Source organism: Psittacula echo (assembly GCF_963264785.1).
Source record: "Psittacula echo genome assembly, chromosome: 8".
In the NCBI taxonomy this organism is placed as follows: domain Eukaryota; kingdom Metazoa; phylum Chordata; class Aves; order Psittaciformes; family Psittacidae; genus Psittacula; species Psittacula echo.
In genome coordinates this window covers 22,432,048-22,450,466 of record NC_137744.1, presented here as the reverse complement: position 1 = coordinate 22,450,466, position 18,419 = coordinate 22,432,048, and the positions used below count along the sequence as shown (strand labels likewise).

Below are 18,419 nucleotides of genomic sequence, written 5' to 3'. Positions count from 1 at the left end.
GTTCCAGAACAACTGGAAGTTACAGAAATAGGACATATTGTTATGGAGATTTCAACCAACCAATGACATAGATCACAACTGGTTTTGCCTCCTCTGAGGCATGCAAGACATTTGTCACAGTCACGGAGCACACTGAAGGATGAACAGTCTGACTGCAAAGATAAGCTATGTGACACTGAAGACGGATGTGCAACTTCATACAAACATCCACATTGGGCTACGACATCCAGGCTTCCTTCTAGAGGAACACATGCTCAAAGAACTGTACCATAAATGAGTTCTTCAGCTGACTAACACCACTTCACATCCTGAGCAGTGTCAGGAAGAGCCTCAGAAATAACAGACAACTGCAGCAGCAGACGAACGCACAACAGGAACGTACATGCAGTAACATGCAGCAAGCATGTGTTCCCACTTACCTGCTGTCTGAAGGATTTCCACCCCCAGTACTGCCCACTGGCTGTAACTTACAGTCCAGAGATCCCTCCTTTTCCTGTTAAGTCTCCCCTAAGTTCTCCAAAGAGAAACCTCATCAGAAGGCTCTCCCAGATTCTGTTCTGGAGATAGGAGATGGCATTCTTCCAGTAAAAGGGACAGAGGCTGTGCTTACTTGTCATGATGAAGAGGACTAGGAAACTAACTGCTTATCTGGTGTATGTCTCTCCTTAACCTACCATGATAATCTCTCAGTGCGCCTTGTGAACTGGCCACTGTTTCCTGAGGCAGCAATGATTATAGGAACCAAGACTTAGGCAGCCTTGTAGCTTTGTGAGAACCAGCTCTGAGTCCATCATGCACCAATAGCTGATTTCTCCTCCAAGCAGGTCCTCTACACAAGCAATTTTAATAACTACCAACTGGACCTTTGCATAGTTAAACCACTGACTTGGCAAACCTGAGCTAGGAGATCCCTCAGCCAGTGTGGCTGAAATCCAAAAGGCAAACAGGATTTCTGCTTTCCTTAAAATTACAGTGCAAACAGTAACATTGAAAGCTCCTGCCTTAAATCTCCAAGTGCTCCAACCACTGCACTAAAACCCACACCCAAATGTCAACCACATAAAATTATTGTATAGATAATTAGCAATGAACAGCTTCTGCCTTAAAGCATCTTTCCCTCCAGTGCTCTGCCTCACAAACAAATGACTTCACCACTCCTAGCCCACAATGGAGGTGTCTTGAATAAGGTGTCAGTCATGGAGAAACACTCACCTTCTTTGGTCTTTGTGCTAGCTGCTACCACATCCCTGTCCACGGCTGGTGAAACGCCTTGGTCTTGTCCTGTTTCTTCTGTGCTCTTATCCTTTGGTTTGCTCTCTGCTTCAGTTTTCTTTTTGGTAATGTTCATGACACCAGGCGTGAGAGGTGGACGTTGGACGGGTGCTGATTTAGAGACCAGACTAGGAGAGGGTGGCCTCTGTTTTGACAAGCCAGGGGAAGGTGGGCGAGTCTTCTGCCTGTTGAAATAAGCAGTACTTTTCAGGGCTAACACACAACTGAGGCCAGCAGTGTACTTTGGTTAGTTTAGGTCACCCACCTCACTTCTAAATGTACATCCACCCACAAACTACTTCTGCCTTCCTCATAAAACTCAAATACAGGATTCCAAAATACCCTGGGCACCCAGACTCACTATTTGTGGGCCAAGATCAAATCAGGTTTGCAAGCCATGATGTCCATTTAACTCCACATCACCCTGTGATTCCACTCCAAGAACCTTCCTACACTAATAGAGGCAGATGACTCTATTCAGAAGCTCACACGCTTCCCATTGCTTTTAGTGCGCACACTGGACAGAAAACCAGGGTGCATGGTGTCTGCACAGAACAGACAAAGGTTCAAGTAAGAGCTGCAGCCCTAATGCGGAAAAGAGAAATCAGACCCAAAAATGACATACGTGCTTATGTGTATAACATAACATTGGTCATCCACATTCTAACAGCACAGCTGTCTTGAGACAGGAAGCATCCTTCCTTTAGTTCTGAATAAAAGGAGATATTTAACCTGGATGCATACCTAACTGTAGAAGGTGATGGAGGACGCTTCACAAGATTAGCAGGAGAGGGGGATCTTCTTCGGGCAGACACAGATGGCGAGGGAGGGCGTCTTAAACCAGAACTTGGAGATGGTTTGTCTGTCTCTGATTTCTAAGGTGACACATCGAAACAAAACAATGCTCACTCTCTTGAGCACAGTACAGAGGAGTTGCTACCCCCAAGCCCATACAACTTCTCAACAAAATGTACTTTACATTTTCTTTATGTCTCAAAAGAGAGACCCAGTCAACATGTTACCTAAATTAAACTCTGGGAGCCATAAACAGCAAACAAGAGAGATCAAGGACCACAAAATCCCAACTTGATCTCAATACTGTGGTTTTTTAAGTCATAGAATCCCAGACTGGTCTGGGCAGGAAGGGATCTCAAAGCTCACCCAGTTCCAATCCCCTGCCACAGGCAGGGACCCCTTCCACTAGAGCAGCTTGCTCCAAGCCCCTGCGTCCAGCCTGGCCTTGAACACTGCCAGGGATGGGGCAGCCACAGCTTCTCTGGGCACCCTGGGCCAGCGCCTCAGCACCCTCACAGGGAAGAGCTTCTGCCTAAGAGCTCATCTCAGTCTCCCCTCTGGCAGGTTCAAGCCATTCCCCTTGGCCTGTCCCTACAGGCCCTTGTCCCAGGCCCCTCTCCAGGTTTCCTGGAGCCCCTTTAGGCACTGGAGCTGCTCTCAGGTCTCCCCTTCAGGAGTCTTCTCTTCTCCAGGCTGACCCAGCCCAGCTCTCTCAACTACTACGATCATTTCAGTAAGCAATCGAAGTATTGAAACAGGATCCAATCTTGAGCTGTTTTCCCCCCTCCTGATCAATACAAACTTAATTCCTGTGGATTTTCAACAAACCTGGGTTGAATCTGGTGAACTTGCATCAGATGAAGATACAGAGGACTTCAATCTGTCAATGCTACGACTGCGCACGGGCACTTTAGGAGCTGGGACTGGGGAACTGATGGAACTGGCTGAAGCTGAACGAGGACAGAGGTGAGATTCTATAAAAGTTAGGAATTTGACAAGACAAAACGAGAACCAAGTGCACAGCATAAGAACAGGAGAAAAGGAAGAGGGAGAAAGACAGAAAGAAAGATTGTGTGTGTTAGAAACCATACAGAGAAACACCACAGGCAGCGCACATTGCAATGGGTCACGGACACGGACACCACCACCACCACACAATTAGTACTTTGGAAGCAACAGCACCAAGAATCAAACCATTCTGAAAGCAGCAGTCTGGAGTAGATAAAAACAAAATGCTTTTCCAAAACTTGCCTGGATTTGTATACAGCAGTGTTTAACCTTAGTTAGGCTGCATCTAATCACAAATACTTCAGTTTTAATGGCTTAGCACCCTTCTTTACGAGTTCTTCGTGACAGGTTCAAATGTGAAGCATGTTTCCCTCACTCAAGGAGGAAATCTTCCTTCTTTCTAATGAGTAAATACTTGAGTAAATCACTGCGATTATTGCGATAAAGCAGCATCACATTAGGAATCTGGGCATTACTTTACAACCTTTCCTTGTGATATAAGCATTTGTGCAACACTGTTCTACTTTCCCTCTCTAATCCCTTTATCATTATGTGTGTGCCCTTGATCCAAGTTAACAAATCAAAATAGGTGGTGTAAAAGAAACCTATGGAGAGGAAAATATCAACCATTAAACTAAACTACCTTTCCTACCTGAAGTATCTTCAGACATAAGACACTGAAAGCAACTGTACCTTTTAATTGCTTTTTCACTAGCATGACATAGATAAGCATACATAGATGTAAAGATAAGAGACTGGAGTTTTCTACAGCCTGAATAAATGGTGACAGATGCAGCATTTAGTTCTGTAACTTGGAAAATGCATTTTATTTTTATATGTACAGCATTTGTGCAAGAATTGCATTCTGTGTGTGCAGAGCTTGTGCTAAAGCACAGGTACTTTCTACTGAAGTGAAGAAAGTGCCTTTAAGTAAACTGATGAAACCATGGAAGTGATCTTTAATTCAGCAAAAGTGAATAAGTCACATGCTGTCAGTAGCAGTGAAAAAGATGGGATTTCCCCACATGACATGAACTGAACTATTCATGGTAAAATAAAAGTGGCACAGAGATAGGTGTGCAAAAACATGACCACTGACCACAAACCAGTACATGAAAAACTGATGATTACACAAGGGGAGCAGTGCAGAAATGGTCCTTGTTGGTACCAGGGACAAGATCAAAAATCAAGAGGGAATAACATACTTCAGAGGAAACAAGCAAAACTGGAATGCAAGTTGTAAGGTAAGAGAGGAGAAAGGACTCCACATGGGTTCCAGGTACGCATTTACTGGGGCATTATTGCAACCAGTAACAATTATCAGACATGTGGGATGCAGCTAGGGCTTGCCCAGGAGGCAAATTCCTGTGTTAGTATTAAGTTGAGCCACAGGGTGGGTTTATCAGCTCAGTCTGGACCACTATAAAATTGCTTGAGCCAACAAGGGCTTCTCTATGACACCTACAGCATCTTCTCCTGCTAGCATACCTCTACTTTGACAGTCAGCCTGAGTGAAGCCAGCTCAGGGCTCCCTGTTAAGATAACCCCTTTGCCATCCTCTTCCAAGAGTTTCTCCACCCAAATAAATTTAGGCTTTGCACTTATTCCTTGGAGCCTCCTCTGAAATTAGACACTTGCTTGGGTTTTTCCCCTCCCTTTCATTTCTTAGCACTGATGTCTGACCAGGATGTCTCAGATTCACCTGAGACTACACTCAAGTGCTAAAGTCAGCTAAAAAAACTAAACCCAACCCCAGCATCTGCTTCTCTGCAGATCAGTTAAACTGGCACTGGAGTTTTAAAGCCAGTATTACTCTGTGGCTTTGTAAACTAAACATGCAACATAGCATACGAATTGGTTATTATACTGACCAAAGAAAACCTTGGGTAAGTTCTATTACACATAACCATGTATTAAGTGTCTGATTCACACTGAAGTGTAGCACGGTTAGCAACTGTCATGCAAGTTCTTTCAACTGCATAGGACTTCGAGGCTTTGCTGCCCTCCTGTTACCTGAGGGATCCTGTCCATCAGCCGATAATGTAGCAGCACTTTTACTCCTAGCTAAAGAGGCCTGTGTAGGGGCGAGGAGGCGACTGAGTACGCTACTGTCCAGAGGACTGAGCTGGGAGCGACGAGCTAAATGATGGGAACAAATCAAAAAGGATCCAACATGAAATCATATAATGAAAAAGACAAGCAGTACAAAGCAAAGGAAGGCTGTGAGCATTGCTGCAAATCATAACAGGTTTGGAAGAAAAACACTGAAGTCATGGAGAGGGAAATCCAAACTGAAAGCACAGCAGGGTTAAACACTGCAATCTTATGTTGCACTTCTTGTCCTTGGCTTGCTTAACACCAACGTGCAAAGACTGGCATGTGTACAACAGAGGTGAATGCTGAAGTCAGTCAAAGTACAAGAAGTTTCCGACCTAGCTTTCAGAGCTATATGCTCTGAATTGCAGGAAAGGCTGCTCTGGCATCATGAACAGAAGACTTGCAAGTCAAAGTGCATAGTTATTGTCAGGCATCGTTTGCACACACAGATTCACACAGACAGCATCCCACCACCCTCCCATACAGGAAAGATTCTAAAGCAGAATATCATTTCCACCGCTGGCAAGGGCTGCTAAAAGGAAGGGTTCAGAATTGTTAACTCAAAGGGAAAACAAGTTTTAGAAAAGTTGCTAGTCTTCAGCTTTAGGAAGAGTTCCTAGAAGAGAGGTTATCTGTAATCTAGTGGGGAATACACAGACCAAAGGAGACTGAAGTGAGAACAGGTTTCTTCCTTTACTTGCATGCACAAAGTTTAGGCCAGCAGCTGGGACAGAGAAGTTGCTTTTAGACTGAATAATGAAAGAGAGCTTAAAAGCAAAGGTAAGATTTAACTAAGAAGTGTACACAGCAGTGATATTTTTACTCTTATATTTAAACCTATCAGCTTTCAAATACATCTCTCTCAAGCAGAGAGACATTTTACTACCTGCTTAACAGTGCCAGTTAACAAAGTCTTTGGTCCAAAGGGAGAAATTTATCCTTTACCATTTACAACTCCATCTTCACCACTGAGTAACTAAAATGCCATTAAAGAGTCCTAAAAACATAAGAACCACGGAAGCCAGTGAAACGTAACCTATCCAAACTTGACTGTGAACGCCTTTAAAAAGAAGTAGTCAGCTTTAGGAAACAACCACCTGGTTTTTCTTCCTTTTTCACTTTTTCTAGTTCTGGAGAGGACTGGGGTTTACTATTCACTCTATTCAAAGATGTGCTCCTCTTCTTGTCTGTTCCTCCTAGAGACCAAGCGTAAGGAAGATTATTTGTAACAAGACATTTAGATATATGATTCTCTAAACTACCATTCCCATCCTTTGCACTTGCCAGTCTAAACCCACTGCTCTATCATTATGAAACACTACTTTCTCACGAGTTCAATGGTTTGCCTACCATGTATCTACTCTCCCCCCACCCTTTCACTTTCCAGAGGAATAATGCTGCTTTATACACACAGTTACCCAATATCTGGCACTGCAACGTGCATAACAATATTTATGCCACAGTGCACTGACTACGTGCACAGCAATGAAAACCTGAGTAAAAACACTTATAATGAAACCGGGACATGGTTTGAAGTCACAGAATCCCAGCCTGGTTTGTGTCGGAAGAGACCTTACAGCTCCAGCTCCAACCCCTGCCACGGGCAGGGACCCCTTCCACTAGAGCAGCTTGCTCCAAGCCCCTGTGTCCAACCTGGCCTTGAGCAGTGCCAGGGATGGGGCAGCCACAGCTTCTCTGGGCACCCTGTGCCAGCGCCTCAGCACCCTCACAGGGAAGAGCTTCTGCCTAAGAGCTCATCTCAGTCTCCCCTCTGGCAGGTTAAAGCCATTCCCCTTGGCCTGTCCCTACAGGCCCTTGTCCAAAGCCCCCCTCCAGGTTTCCTGTAGCCCCTTTAGGTTTTGGAAGAGCTCAAATATCAAAACCATCAACTTCAAACATCCCATTTACTGCCTCCCAATTCTCAAAACAAACTGGTTGCTAGCACCTTTCTGTTCCACCTGTGCACCTTTGAGTGCTGACTGCTGGGAATGCGAAGGAACTTTGTTATTCAGTCTGTTTAATGAGGCACTTCTCTTTGTGGTACCTGGAAGTGAAAGTGCATTTATTAAGCATGTTGAAAACCCCAGAAGTCCCCTCCAGCACTTGCCCCACTTCCCTAAGAAACACAGTCATTAAGTCACTTTGTAGTATGAATCCTTCAGAAGCAGGAAAACTGGACAGGGGAAGAATTACTCTATATAAAGCATTAATTCTGAGAGTGAATCTTCTGTCATCTGATTCCAGCCATCTTTTACCAACCAGCCATTTCTTCTTCAGTGCCAGAGCAAGAATCACTCTTGGGGTGATCTAAATGAACTCTACATCCTGACCATGTGGACCAGTCGAAGTCCTGTCCAAATATCTTGTATTTCAGGCCACCTGGGATTTTCTCCTCCAAAGCAAACAAAGATTCAAAGGATTTCAAGTAAATTTGACGGCAATCCCAATTAGTTCATAATTAGTGACTTTGTTAGCAGCTTCATTTGTATTTTACAGCCCTGTTTCTGACTCATACTCAGAGCTGAACCCTGCAGACACATGATATATAAATATCATTTGAAATCAAAAGCAGTGACTCAGAGCCCTTGCCAATATAGATATAGTCACTGATTTCCCTACCAGGCCTACAGAGTAGGAGGACAAGTTTTAATGCTGCATCACCTTCCTGCATGAACCAGCAAAATCACTGTGAGCTGTGGCCATGGTAGGGATTCTTCCAGCACACCTCAGTGGATCCAAGGCTGCAGATGGGCAGAACACCGCAGCACAGCCCTAGGAGAACCTGGTTTTGTATTAAACAACACTTAGCTTGTTAATATTCTGAATCGTTTTGGAGAAACAAAACCAAAAGCATCTGGGATACAGATGAAACATTGGGAAGAATTCCCATAGGGAAATCTTAGGCTAAAACAAATTGATATGCGCTCATGCGAATAGTTTTTAGCTTTCTTAATAAGTACATTAGGACAATTCCTTGTGCTTCCTAATTTCTTTAGGGTTTTATTTGGAGAAGGCAAATTGCCATGATTTATAGAACGTACTGGGATGGGCACAGGGGAGAAGGCAGAGAGGACACACACATGTTCAGGGTGGGAAAACCGGAGCTCTCATTCTCTACATCCCTGTTTAGCTGTGTGGTGCTGTTTTAAACATGACAAGCTGCGATCAGGAGCTTAATCCACCCTGAAGTGCAATTCAAAATGAGGTTGGAAGTCACAGAAATTGGTAAATGATCTCTAGAGTGCAAAAGCTCCAATAAAAGTAAAGAAACAGCTGGCTTCTGGGCCATTTCTATTCCTTGGTAGTCACTGGCACACAGTAACCCACCCAGAATGCTTGTGAGCAGGGGTGTGCACTAACAGTTTGAGTATCAATATCAAGATTACACTCATTTATTGGGCTGAGGAATGGTGTCAGAGCTGCACGCTACAGCTGCAGTCATGCTAGAGCTCCAGGTCACAAGAAAACAATCTCCCACCCAAAACACTTCCACAGGTGCCAGGGGTTTTCCTGCGTCCTCTATTTGGTTAAGTTACAATTGTAGTATGAAAGTGTGTGTCTACAGAGTACAGGACTGGCACAAGAGAAAGACGTCAAACCCAAGTTGATTTTTAACTTCCCCCAGGCAATCAAATGACTGAAGCTATCTAACAAAAGGCAGCAAACTTCAGTTTTGTACTATTTCTCTTTTGTTGAGATTTCAGGGTGTGATTTGAGGCATGCAAACCCCTCAAGATGACGTGAAATAATTCGTGGATCAATATTTCACCCAAATTTGACTTTCGTAAAATAATTTCAGATACAAAAAGAAAAAGCCAGGAGTCTTTACCGTTGCTCTTCTCCTTTTAACAGAGATTCACATCAACTGGGTCAAAGCCCTCAACAGTTCAAGCTGGATTAACAAACTGCATGGAACGCATTTGAGATCAAGACATGAAGCGAGTTACACAGCAAGGGAGGAAGAGGAGTGTCACTGCACCTCCTGCCTCCTCCCCAGTAGCAGCTCCCCTGCCACCAGGAGACAGAGAAGCACTTACTTTGATGAGAAGCGTTTAAAAGCGCTGCGGATGATGACAACCGTTTATCCATGACAGCTTCTGCCTGTTTGAGGTTTGCTGTGGAGGTAGACCGCTTGCTGGCTGTGTGAACAAGTGCTTGCTTTAGAATTGAGCTTCATACCTCAGGAAGGACCTTTCACTCATTGCTGGGAGCTCACTGGGGAAGCGTCACATCCTGAAAGCCAGTTCCACTTTTGCTTAAGGAGAAGCACACATTACATGTTTTGATCCAACCAGCGCCAGTTGTAATGGGCACAGAAAAGACACGTAGCTCGGTGGAGGCATTCCAGGGTTTTGTGCCTATGTATGAAACATGAATCTTAAACCCTGTGCTCCTAACATATAAAGGCAAAACCTACTGAGATTGTGTGTTGTTACCAGAGAAAGTAACAACAAAATGGATACGGTAAAACAGTTTTCTAATCACTAGTTAACAAAACCAAACACTTTTGGATGGATAAAGGCAAAAAGTACTCCCATTTCTGATTCTTTCTCAAGGGCTGCTGTGAGTATTTTAGAATTTCCAATTTTCCCTGTTATCTAATCCATAAGTTCATGTTTTCCATTAATTTTGCAACTCTTTGGGAAAAAAAAACCCTGCTACAACAGGCATTAATTGTTCCTTTGTATGTGTATACACACAGACATATAAATCCACATAGAAATCATCTCCCACACGGCACTACAAGCCAGATAAATACCTGCTTTTTAATGTCAAATAATGTACTTTCAGGATGAACACTACTCCAGAGCGTAAAAGCCTTGCAAAAGCATATACCCGTTGCTGTGGGAACTCAAGAAGCAGAAAACAGTTGCACACAAAGCAGGGAGGACTTAGCAGGATAACCACAAGGAATTCCATACATCAGAAGCAATTAATCGATTTTCCTGGCACACTGCACAGCAAAGAAGATTAATGTGAACTCATTAGTGCATAAGTACCAAAGGAAAAGCAGCACTACTCACCACAGAGGCAGCACCTTTTCCCTTTGGCCAGCATGCTACAGCATCTTCACAGCAAGCACAAGGACATAGGAATCCTATGTAGAGCCCTGTCTTTGTAGAGTACTTTTGACACCTATACTCAACCTTCGCGAGCTTAGGGCCTCCTGCAGAACCATGTCAACTGAAAACCAGATTTTGGAGCTGAAGCTACACAAGTGGCAAGCTCTTGTGCAGTGAACAAGAGCCAAGTTCCCATGGGGCTTATCCCATGGAGAAATGAGGGATCTACTGAACCTAGTTAAGAAATAAAGATCTGAGCTTAGCTTACCTTCCCAACGCAACAAAAAAGAGCATTTTAGGAATGAAACACGAGTATTGGGATAACTAAAACAGCCTTGAGAGGTTTTGTATATACAGAAATCAGCAAGCTCCCAATCCATGTATATGGGTGTTTCGGAAGGCGAAGACTACCCTCTAGTGTCTGCTCTGAAAAGCAAGCCTGGCTCCTGCCTCAACTCAGGCGTGGGAGCCTGAGGCCTCCAAGCATCATGGAGATGCTTCATACAGGTTTCGCTTGGTTCAGATTAGGACTTCTGCACTTGCCTGAAATGTGAGATTTCATCTATCCCCCGCTGAGACCCAGAGAGCACGAAAGTAAATCTCACATTAAGAAAAATTACACTGAGCAAAGTAATTCTATTCCAGCAAGTTGTGGGGTGGGCTGTGCTGTGTGTTAGAGACAAGGGATGAAACTTCCAACAAAGTATCACAGAATCCCAGATTGCTTTGTGTTGGAAGGGACCTTAAAGCTCATCCAGTTCCAATCCCCTGCCACAGGCAGGGACACCTTCCACCAGAGCAGGTTGCTCCAAGCCCATGTCCAACCTGGCCTCGAACGCTTTTCAGTTTGCTTTAATTGCCCAAGACCTTGAGAAGTCACAGCTTTCTTGATCAATACATTCACAAATGTCTCAAATACCTTTTCTGGGGAGAAAATACTTGTATGAAGGGATTTGAGATGCGAGCAGCACACAGCATCAATCCCGTGTGATACCAAATAGAAGCGGGGAAGCAAACTGCAGCAGCAAAGCCAAAGCAAGCACAGGACTGCCTTCCAGCAAGGCTTGCCATGGGGTAAGGAGCTGGGAAACGTGGTACCTTAAAGAAACCATTATGAGAGCAAGCAGCTCTCAATCCTAGCTTCTCACTGAGCTTCACTGAGAAAGGGTCATGCAGCACTGCCTCACTGAGGTTGGATAAAATGAGGCTAAATAAAGGAAGATTACCAGCCTCTCACTTCCTCCCAAGCTTCTGCTAGAACAAGGAAGCTCTTTATTTAGAAAGGAGAGACTCTAGCAGCCCAATTTCTATTCTAATGGCACGTCTCCACTACAGATGCACCTGAACATCTCATTTTGCTTAGCAGTCATCACTAAACCTCCCTCATTTACAAGGGCTCTGTCATCAAAGAGGCTTTATTCCCCAGCCTTGCCATTTCTCCTGGCAGACCCACACCCTGCATGTTTCATCTCAGCACTGACAACAATGCATTAATGTAATGTTTGACTTGGGGGCTTCCATCAGTTTCAAGCCATCAGTGGAGTACTTGGTGCAGTCTCAGTGAATCACATTCTGTACATAACACAGAATGGCTGATGGTTGGTGAAATGTTCGCTTTCCAGAGCACACTGCCTTTATCACCCACAACTGCTCCTTTACCAGTCCATGTTCTTAAATATTACTGTTGACACAGCCAGTTCATGGATTCAAACACAAATTTCACACTGTGTGGATGCACAAGTCTAAAACAGATACTGTAGTGTTTGACTGTCTCCATGTTTTCCGAACTGGTGCCAAGTTATCCACATTGATCCACCACAGCTGAATGTATCTGCTCCTCCTATTGCCACTTTATGATGCACAAGGTACAGCTTAAGTGCCTGCTGTTACATCAGGAGAATGTTTGTTGGGAGGCACTTCAATGTGCTTCATAGAATGGTTTGGGTTGGAAAGGACCTTAAGATCATCCAATTCCAACCCCCTGCCACGGGCAGGGACACCTCACACTAGGCCATGTCACCCAAGGCTCTGTCCAACCTCAGCAGCACTGAAGATCATCTTCCACAATCAAAAAGGACAGACAAGACTCATTTTGTCATGTAAATTGAGAGAGCAAAGAACATTGTTTGTTATGAAGTTTAGCTTTAAAATTAGGTAAGGTAGAAAAGAATGGAGGAGGGGAGAAAGAAGAGTGCTTTCTATACGTTAGGCAAATGTGATTTCCTAGATTCAAGGTTGAATGGCATTTGGTAATGTAAAATAAACTAATTGGATTTATATACGTATCCAAGCAACCCATGTTGAACAGGTAAATCAATCCAGTCAAACTGGCTAATTCTGAGGAAAATTAGGGATTCATGCTGTGCAGAGGAAGGGAAGAGAGAAGTTAAATAAAATACACATGCTTCTGCTGTGTTGCCAGGATAAGCCACAGTAGTTAAATCATACTCAGTCAGACTTTCATTGCATTTTCAAGTCCCATATTGTCAGCATTAGGAGGCAGCTGGATTGAGTTAGTAATGCTGTGAGTATGCACACATTGTCACTATTTAGCTGGGTCTCAGCTATCATCTTAAACTAGCTGCAAGAACCAGTTTTGCTTAGTAAACATAGAGGCTTAACAGATATATCAGTGATCCAAAATGCTTCTCTGAACGACACATTGGAAGTGCCAGAAATCCACAGAATCATAACATAGTTAATGTCTAGAATGATGCTTAGATAACAGACAGATCTGATTTGACATGGAAGAGTATCAAACTGCACAAAGGACCCATTCCCTTACATGTAGTTACAGCAGAACACCATTTGATTTTGCAAATGTTACTTCAATTGCTGGTGAAACAAAGCAAAAGGAAACCAAACCAAGCTCTCCCATGTACTTTGTGCAAATTAGGAAACAATGAAAGGGTTCAAAATTGCCCTGAAAATAAATAAAAGCTGAAGACTACTGAGCTAATCTGCATTCAAATACATGCCACGAAGAATTTCACTTCTCCTCCCCCATGCTGCATCCAGGCATCTTGGAAAACCCACACGCACATATCCTTTCCCTGCAAATTCCCTCAGGATGCCATGACTTAAGCCGTAGCTTAATTAGCTGGGAGGGGAAGTTCAAAACATAGGGGACTGCTTTCTGCTTAGGGATCACAGTTGTTGCACAGCTGGCCAGGGTCCAGGAAAAGATCTATAAGGAGATGGTTTTCCTTAGTTTCCGAGATACAAGAACTCAAGTTTAAAAGGTTAGTAGTGAGTGTAAAGCAACAGAAAAAGAACAGTTTAGAAATCAATACCACCAGTTCCACCTTCAGCTGCGGTCTGTTGTTCTGCAGAAGAAGAAGGGTTGTAAGTAAAGTCACAAGGTCAAACAGGAAACAATACAAGTTAACCAAAACCTGGGGGAGCTGGGTATCCTAATTATAACTTATATCAAAGTACTTTCAAACATGTTCTAAGTAAACATTAAAAGTCAAGCAAGCAGACAAAACACAACAGTACTAAACCACACTTAGTACCAATCCATCAGTTCAGAAGATCGGCTGAACCAAAGCATTTTATGTTTCATTTTATTCCTGGACAATAACTTACATGAAGTTACTTATTGTTGGGCTCTTCTAGTTAGCTAATAACAGGAAAAGATCCCTTCCATTGCAATCCTGATTTGCTGGTCTGATTTCAGAATGCTTACAAGCAGAAACAGTTATTGTGTGAAATAGGAAGCAATCTGAGCTCAAATAAAGGAGTGTTAAAATGCATCACCTAATCTAGAATAGAGCTAGTGTCTGGACACTCCCCACTGCATCTCCTTACCCAGTACTGGTCATTCACATCATCAGTGAGCATTCTGTAACTTTAAGGGTGTGTTTAAAACATTTTAGATGTAATATTACAACTGGGTAATAGTACAACTGGGTTTTTCCTTCTGTTTATCATCAGTCTTATCACACCATCACATGTGCTGCATTTGAAGGACTCTATTTTAGCATCACACATTACAATTCCCCTCATCTGATGACTGAGGGCTGGCAACACAATGCTGCCAGGTGTTTTCCCACGTGGCTTCTCTCAAGCTCTTCCCAAAGTTAAAAATAGCTCTAAGTCAGAGCAGCATTTCAGGGCAAGCACAGATAGGATCCTTTCCCTGACAGCTACACATAGATCCTGTTGTAAGATCCAAGATAGGAAAGGATGCCCAGGTTCCTGTGAGCAATGCTGCACTTGCCAGTGTGGTTTCAGCCACTTACCCGTTTTGCTCTCTGAGTCTGGAGTTACAGACCCTCCCCAGGACCATCTCTTCTGTCGTGTTTCCAGTCGCTGATTCCGTTCCAAAGTACGATGCAGAACTGCTTCGTATCGCTCCTATCATCAAACAACAGCTCTATGAAGCTTATAACTATAAAGTACAGCTATGCCAGCAGACGGATTCTCCCCCTCCCAGTATAATTTGAAATCTGTTTCATCTATACTGCCTGGTAACAAGCTTTTGTTACAAAAACTATGATGCAAAGAACATTGAGGGCAATTAATGGTTTCAAAACACTGCAAGCATGATTAGGTTGAGCTAAAGCACAGATAATCTATTCTACTCTTGACTTAAAATAGCCACCCAACAGATTTCCTATTCAGTAAACAGCATGACTGATTTTCTAAATAGGGATGAGCCCCAAAGTGAGCAAAAATAAGTGCTTACCCTTCAAGCTATTTATATTGTGGAGTTATTTCTAAAAGGTGGCAAGAATTCTCCACTATAAAATAACAACTATAAGGTTATTTGTTTTCCAAACAACTATATAAGCACTGACCAAGTCTTAACAGATACTGGCATTAACAGACCAGAACCAGCAAGACATGAAGGCAAAGCTGTACAAAACACCAGTCAACTCCAGACCTCAGCAACCACTGCTGGCAGGACAAAGAGGATGGAAAAAAGCTTTTGTTCCTAGTCTCCAGGAACTGCTGATGGGGGCACTTGAGCTCTGAAGGTGAGCTGTAACCATGCCAGATTGCTGCTTCTCAGCCAGGTTTCCACACGTGTCAACAACAGATTTCTCCTCTGGAATAGTCATATCCCAAGTGATCTTTTGAAGCAGTATTTACTGCTGATACACTAGTGCAAGATGCCAAGGGATTCGTTACCCAAACTTTTCTCCCTCTTGAGGACACAGGAGTTTTGCAGTCTTTCAACACCATTTCACAACACAAACTACAAAGCAAACTTGGAAGGAAGGGAGGAACGATTCTGTCCCCTGACAAAAGATATATCTGTTTGAAATATAAAGCTGAGCTTTCCCTCTTACAGAAACCTGAACTGGAGCTAACCTAAGTGCCAAAGTACCCAGACATTAGGTAATCTGTAGATGATATTTCCATGGAGGTAGCTGCAGTGCGGTAATCTTCAAAGTCATAGCTAGAGACATAGGCTTCACTTTACAAACAACAGAAATCAGCCATCAGCTCAAGACATAGGCATAGTAAGTTGCACAGCTGTACAGAATAACTGGGTAACTGTTAAGACAGGTATCACAATCCTAGTCAAGATTCTCTTAGGCAGAGAGCCACTTCTTTTTCCACAGGATTTGCTATTGAAGACGATTAACTCGACTTGGCGGAAGTACCAAACAAGAACGTTGGCGATTTATGTATGTTTTGATGCACTTCTATCTACTAAATTTACAACCGCAGATGGCATCTTCCTGGCAAGTATCGTCCTAAGATCACAGAATCATGGGTCTCTATAGTTTGGAGAAGAGGAGACTGCGGGGGGACCTTATTAGTGTATATAAATATATAAAGGGGGAGTGTTATGAGGATGGAGCCAGGCTCTTCTCAATGGCAAACAATGATAAGACAAGGGGTAATGGGTATAAACTGGAACACAAGAGGTTCCACTTAAACTTGAGAAGAAACTTCTTCTCAGTGAGGGTGACAGAACATTGGAACAGGCTGCCTAGGGAGGTTGTGGAGTCTCCTTCTCTGGAGACATTCAAAACCCGCCTGGACACATTCCTGTGTAACCTTATCTAGGTGTTCCTGCTCTGGCAGGGGGATTGGACTAGATGATCTTTTGAGGTCCCTTCCAATCTCTAACATACTGTGATACTGTGATACTGTGAATCATCAGGGGTTGGAAGGGACCTCTGGAGACTATCTAGTCCAACCAGGGAGGTTGCCAAGGCAGGGCCACCTAGAGCACAGCTTAGCTGTTTTGAAAGTGATAGTTTTCTAATGTCAGAGTACCAAAGCCAAGATCTGCTTCCACTTTCTGGTTGAAAGCAAGGTTTACAGGTCAAGTGTGCACTATTTTCCCCACCTGTTGGATTCTTCATGTGTAACTCTATGGACAAGGTCAACTTCCTCCAGGGACTCGGTAAAAGACAAGGTTAACACCAATCAAACACTCACCAGCTAGTCCTTGTCTTCCACTCCCAGTGGCCACTTAAAACATACCCACCATCCTCCAAATTACATGAATAAATGTACTATATAGCCTGAGGGGTAACACGTTCTGAAGCAAAAGGGATGCTTTTTACTTCAAGTAGTTGCTTAAAGGGATGAGACGGCACTGGACTGGATACTGCAGTCAAGGCCCACCCAAACATTTCTGTTTGTTCCCCAGCAATGTGAACCATTCCATGAAGTCCAAATGGAGTATCAGTCTGAACACACCCAGAAGCCAATTACAGATAACCAAACACCAGTGTAGAACACTGCCGGTCAAAGAGGGTAAAACAGATGTATTGGTAGAACAATGCAACAACAGCTGGACTCCAAGGGCACAGCCAGGCCCTTCATCAATGACCCACAGCAGCTTCTTACTACCAGCCTATGAAAGCACACATGCATGTCATGCCTTTATTGCTGACACCCTGGAATGAACCCTTTCAGCATCTGCATCACATTTAACACACACTAGCAAATCTGCTCTTCAAAAGGGATGGCATAACTTCGCATATTTCTTTCTACTTTCAGCTTCTACCAAACTGCAATGAGCTCTGCAACTCAAATACCGCTCTGGTGGTCCACATGCAGTCAAAGCAAAGGCAAATTGCCAAGTAAGAACAGTCAATACACAGATCAAAGCAGCAAATGGCAACTACACATATAATATTATCAACTGCTCAACATACACAACAAACTGTAATTGAGAAGTGAAAGAACATGAGCCTCTTGGACCACAATGGGGCTCCCAGGAAGCAAGACACAGAACTAAGGAAAGCCTGAGACCTGCCAGCCAGGCTGATTTACAAACAGGATCTACAAAATACACTGAAAGGAATGTAGAAATCTGGGAATATGGGGTGAGATTTTTGCTCATGTGAAAAATAACCAGTGGCCAAATGCAGCTCCTGAAGGCCTGAGTGCCTCACATACAGCTAAACCTAGGCATGGGATGGGAAAGGAGGACATGCATCTATACAGCCCACTGCACAGATATGCACATATTTTTATGTTCCAATACATTCCTCATTTCCATAACTTCCTATTTCAAATCACTTCAGAGCACAGTAATGCAGGAAGACAATGGAGGATTTTCTTTCCAGCTACAGAACTTTGACCTGTAGTACCTTTTCCTCCTCGATCTTTTGTTTCCTCTTTTCTTCTACTGCTGCCCTCCGTTGTTCCTCTTTCTGCTTCTGTTCTTTTAGCTTTCTTTGCCTTTCTTCTAGCTGTTTTTCATACTGGAGTTTTGCTTTTCTCTCCTTCTCCAGGATCTGTGTCTCTCTGGCAGCTGTAGGTTTTTAAGAAAGAATTAGAATCAAACTTAACTATTCATTGATATTACAACACAACTTACAGGCAAGAGACTACCAAGGAAAACTATCACCACTTAAAGCTAGAACATACAGCAAGATTAGCTTGCAGAGCCGGATGACACTGCACGTGACAACAGTGGAGTCTAATTCTGTCCCCAGGTTAGGCTGGAATTAGAGCCTTTCCTGCCATTAGACTTTACTGCCTAGACAGGAATGTCAGGAAACACATATACCCTGTATTAAGCATGTATTTTTCTTCCCATCCTAGTAGTAAAGTCTTTGCCATTAAGTAGCGAATACCAAAAGACAGAATTTTCTATGTTGTGCTTTTCCTTTCTTTTTATAGAACAAAATACAGTGGAAAGCTTTAGAGCACTGAGATAGATGGGAACCCCCTCCCCCCAGTTACTGCACCAGAGTTCAAAAGAGT

At 43.4% G+C, this 18,419-nt stretch overlaps 1 protein-coding gene across 2 annotated transcripts in view; it reads right to left on the bottom strand.

Annotated features, from left to right (window-relative positions):
• The window catches only part of MAP7D3 (MAP7 domain containing 3), a 43,035-nt gene that overhangs the window by 10,324 nt on the left and 14,292 nt on the right, over positions 1-18,419 (bottom strand). Inside the window, exons 4-12 of one of the 2 annotated variants that reach the window (XM_080624983.1) lie at positions 17,801-17,964; positions 14,480-14,594; positions 13,529-13,561; positions 9,210-9,311; positions 7,118-7,216; positions 6,270-6,368; positions 2,896-3,041; positions 2,017-2,147; positions 1,213-1,457 (exon numbers count right to left, since the gene is read on the bottom strand). In XM_080624983.1, coding sequence (XP_080481109.1) covers positions 1,213-1,457; positions 2,017-2,147; positions 2,896-3,041; positions 6,270-6,368; positions 7,118-7,216; positions 9,210-9,311; positions 13,529-13,561; positions 14,480-14,594; positions 17,801-17,964 — 1,134 coding nt within the window. The remainder of the gene's footprint in view (positions 1-1,212; positions 1,458-2,016; positions 2,148-2,895; positions 3,042-6,269; positions 6,369-7,117; positions 7,217-9,209; positions 9,312-13,528; positions 13,562-14,479; positions 14,595-17,800; positions 17,965-18,419) is intronic. The other variant, XM_080624984.1, reaches the window with a different exon arrangement.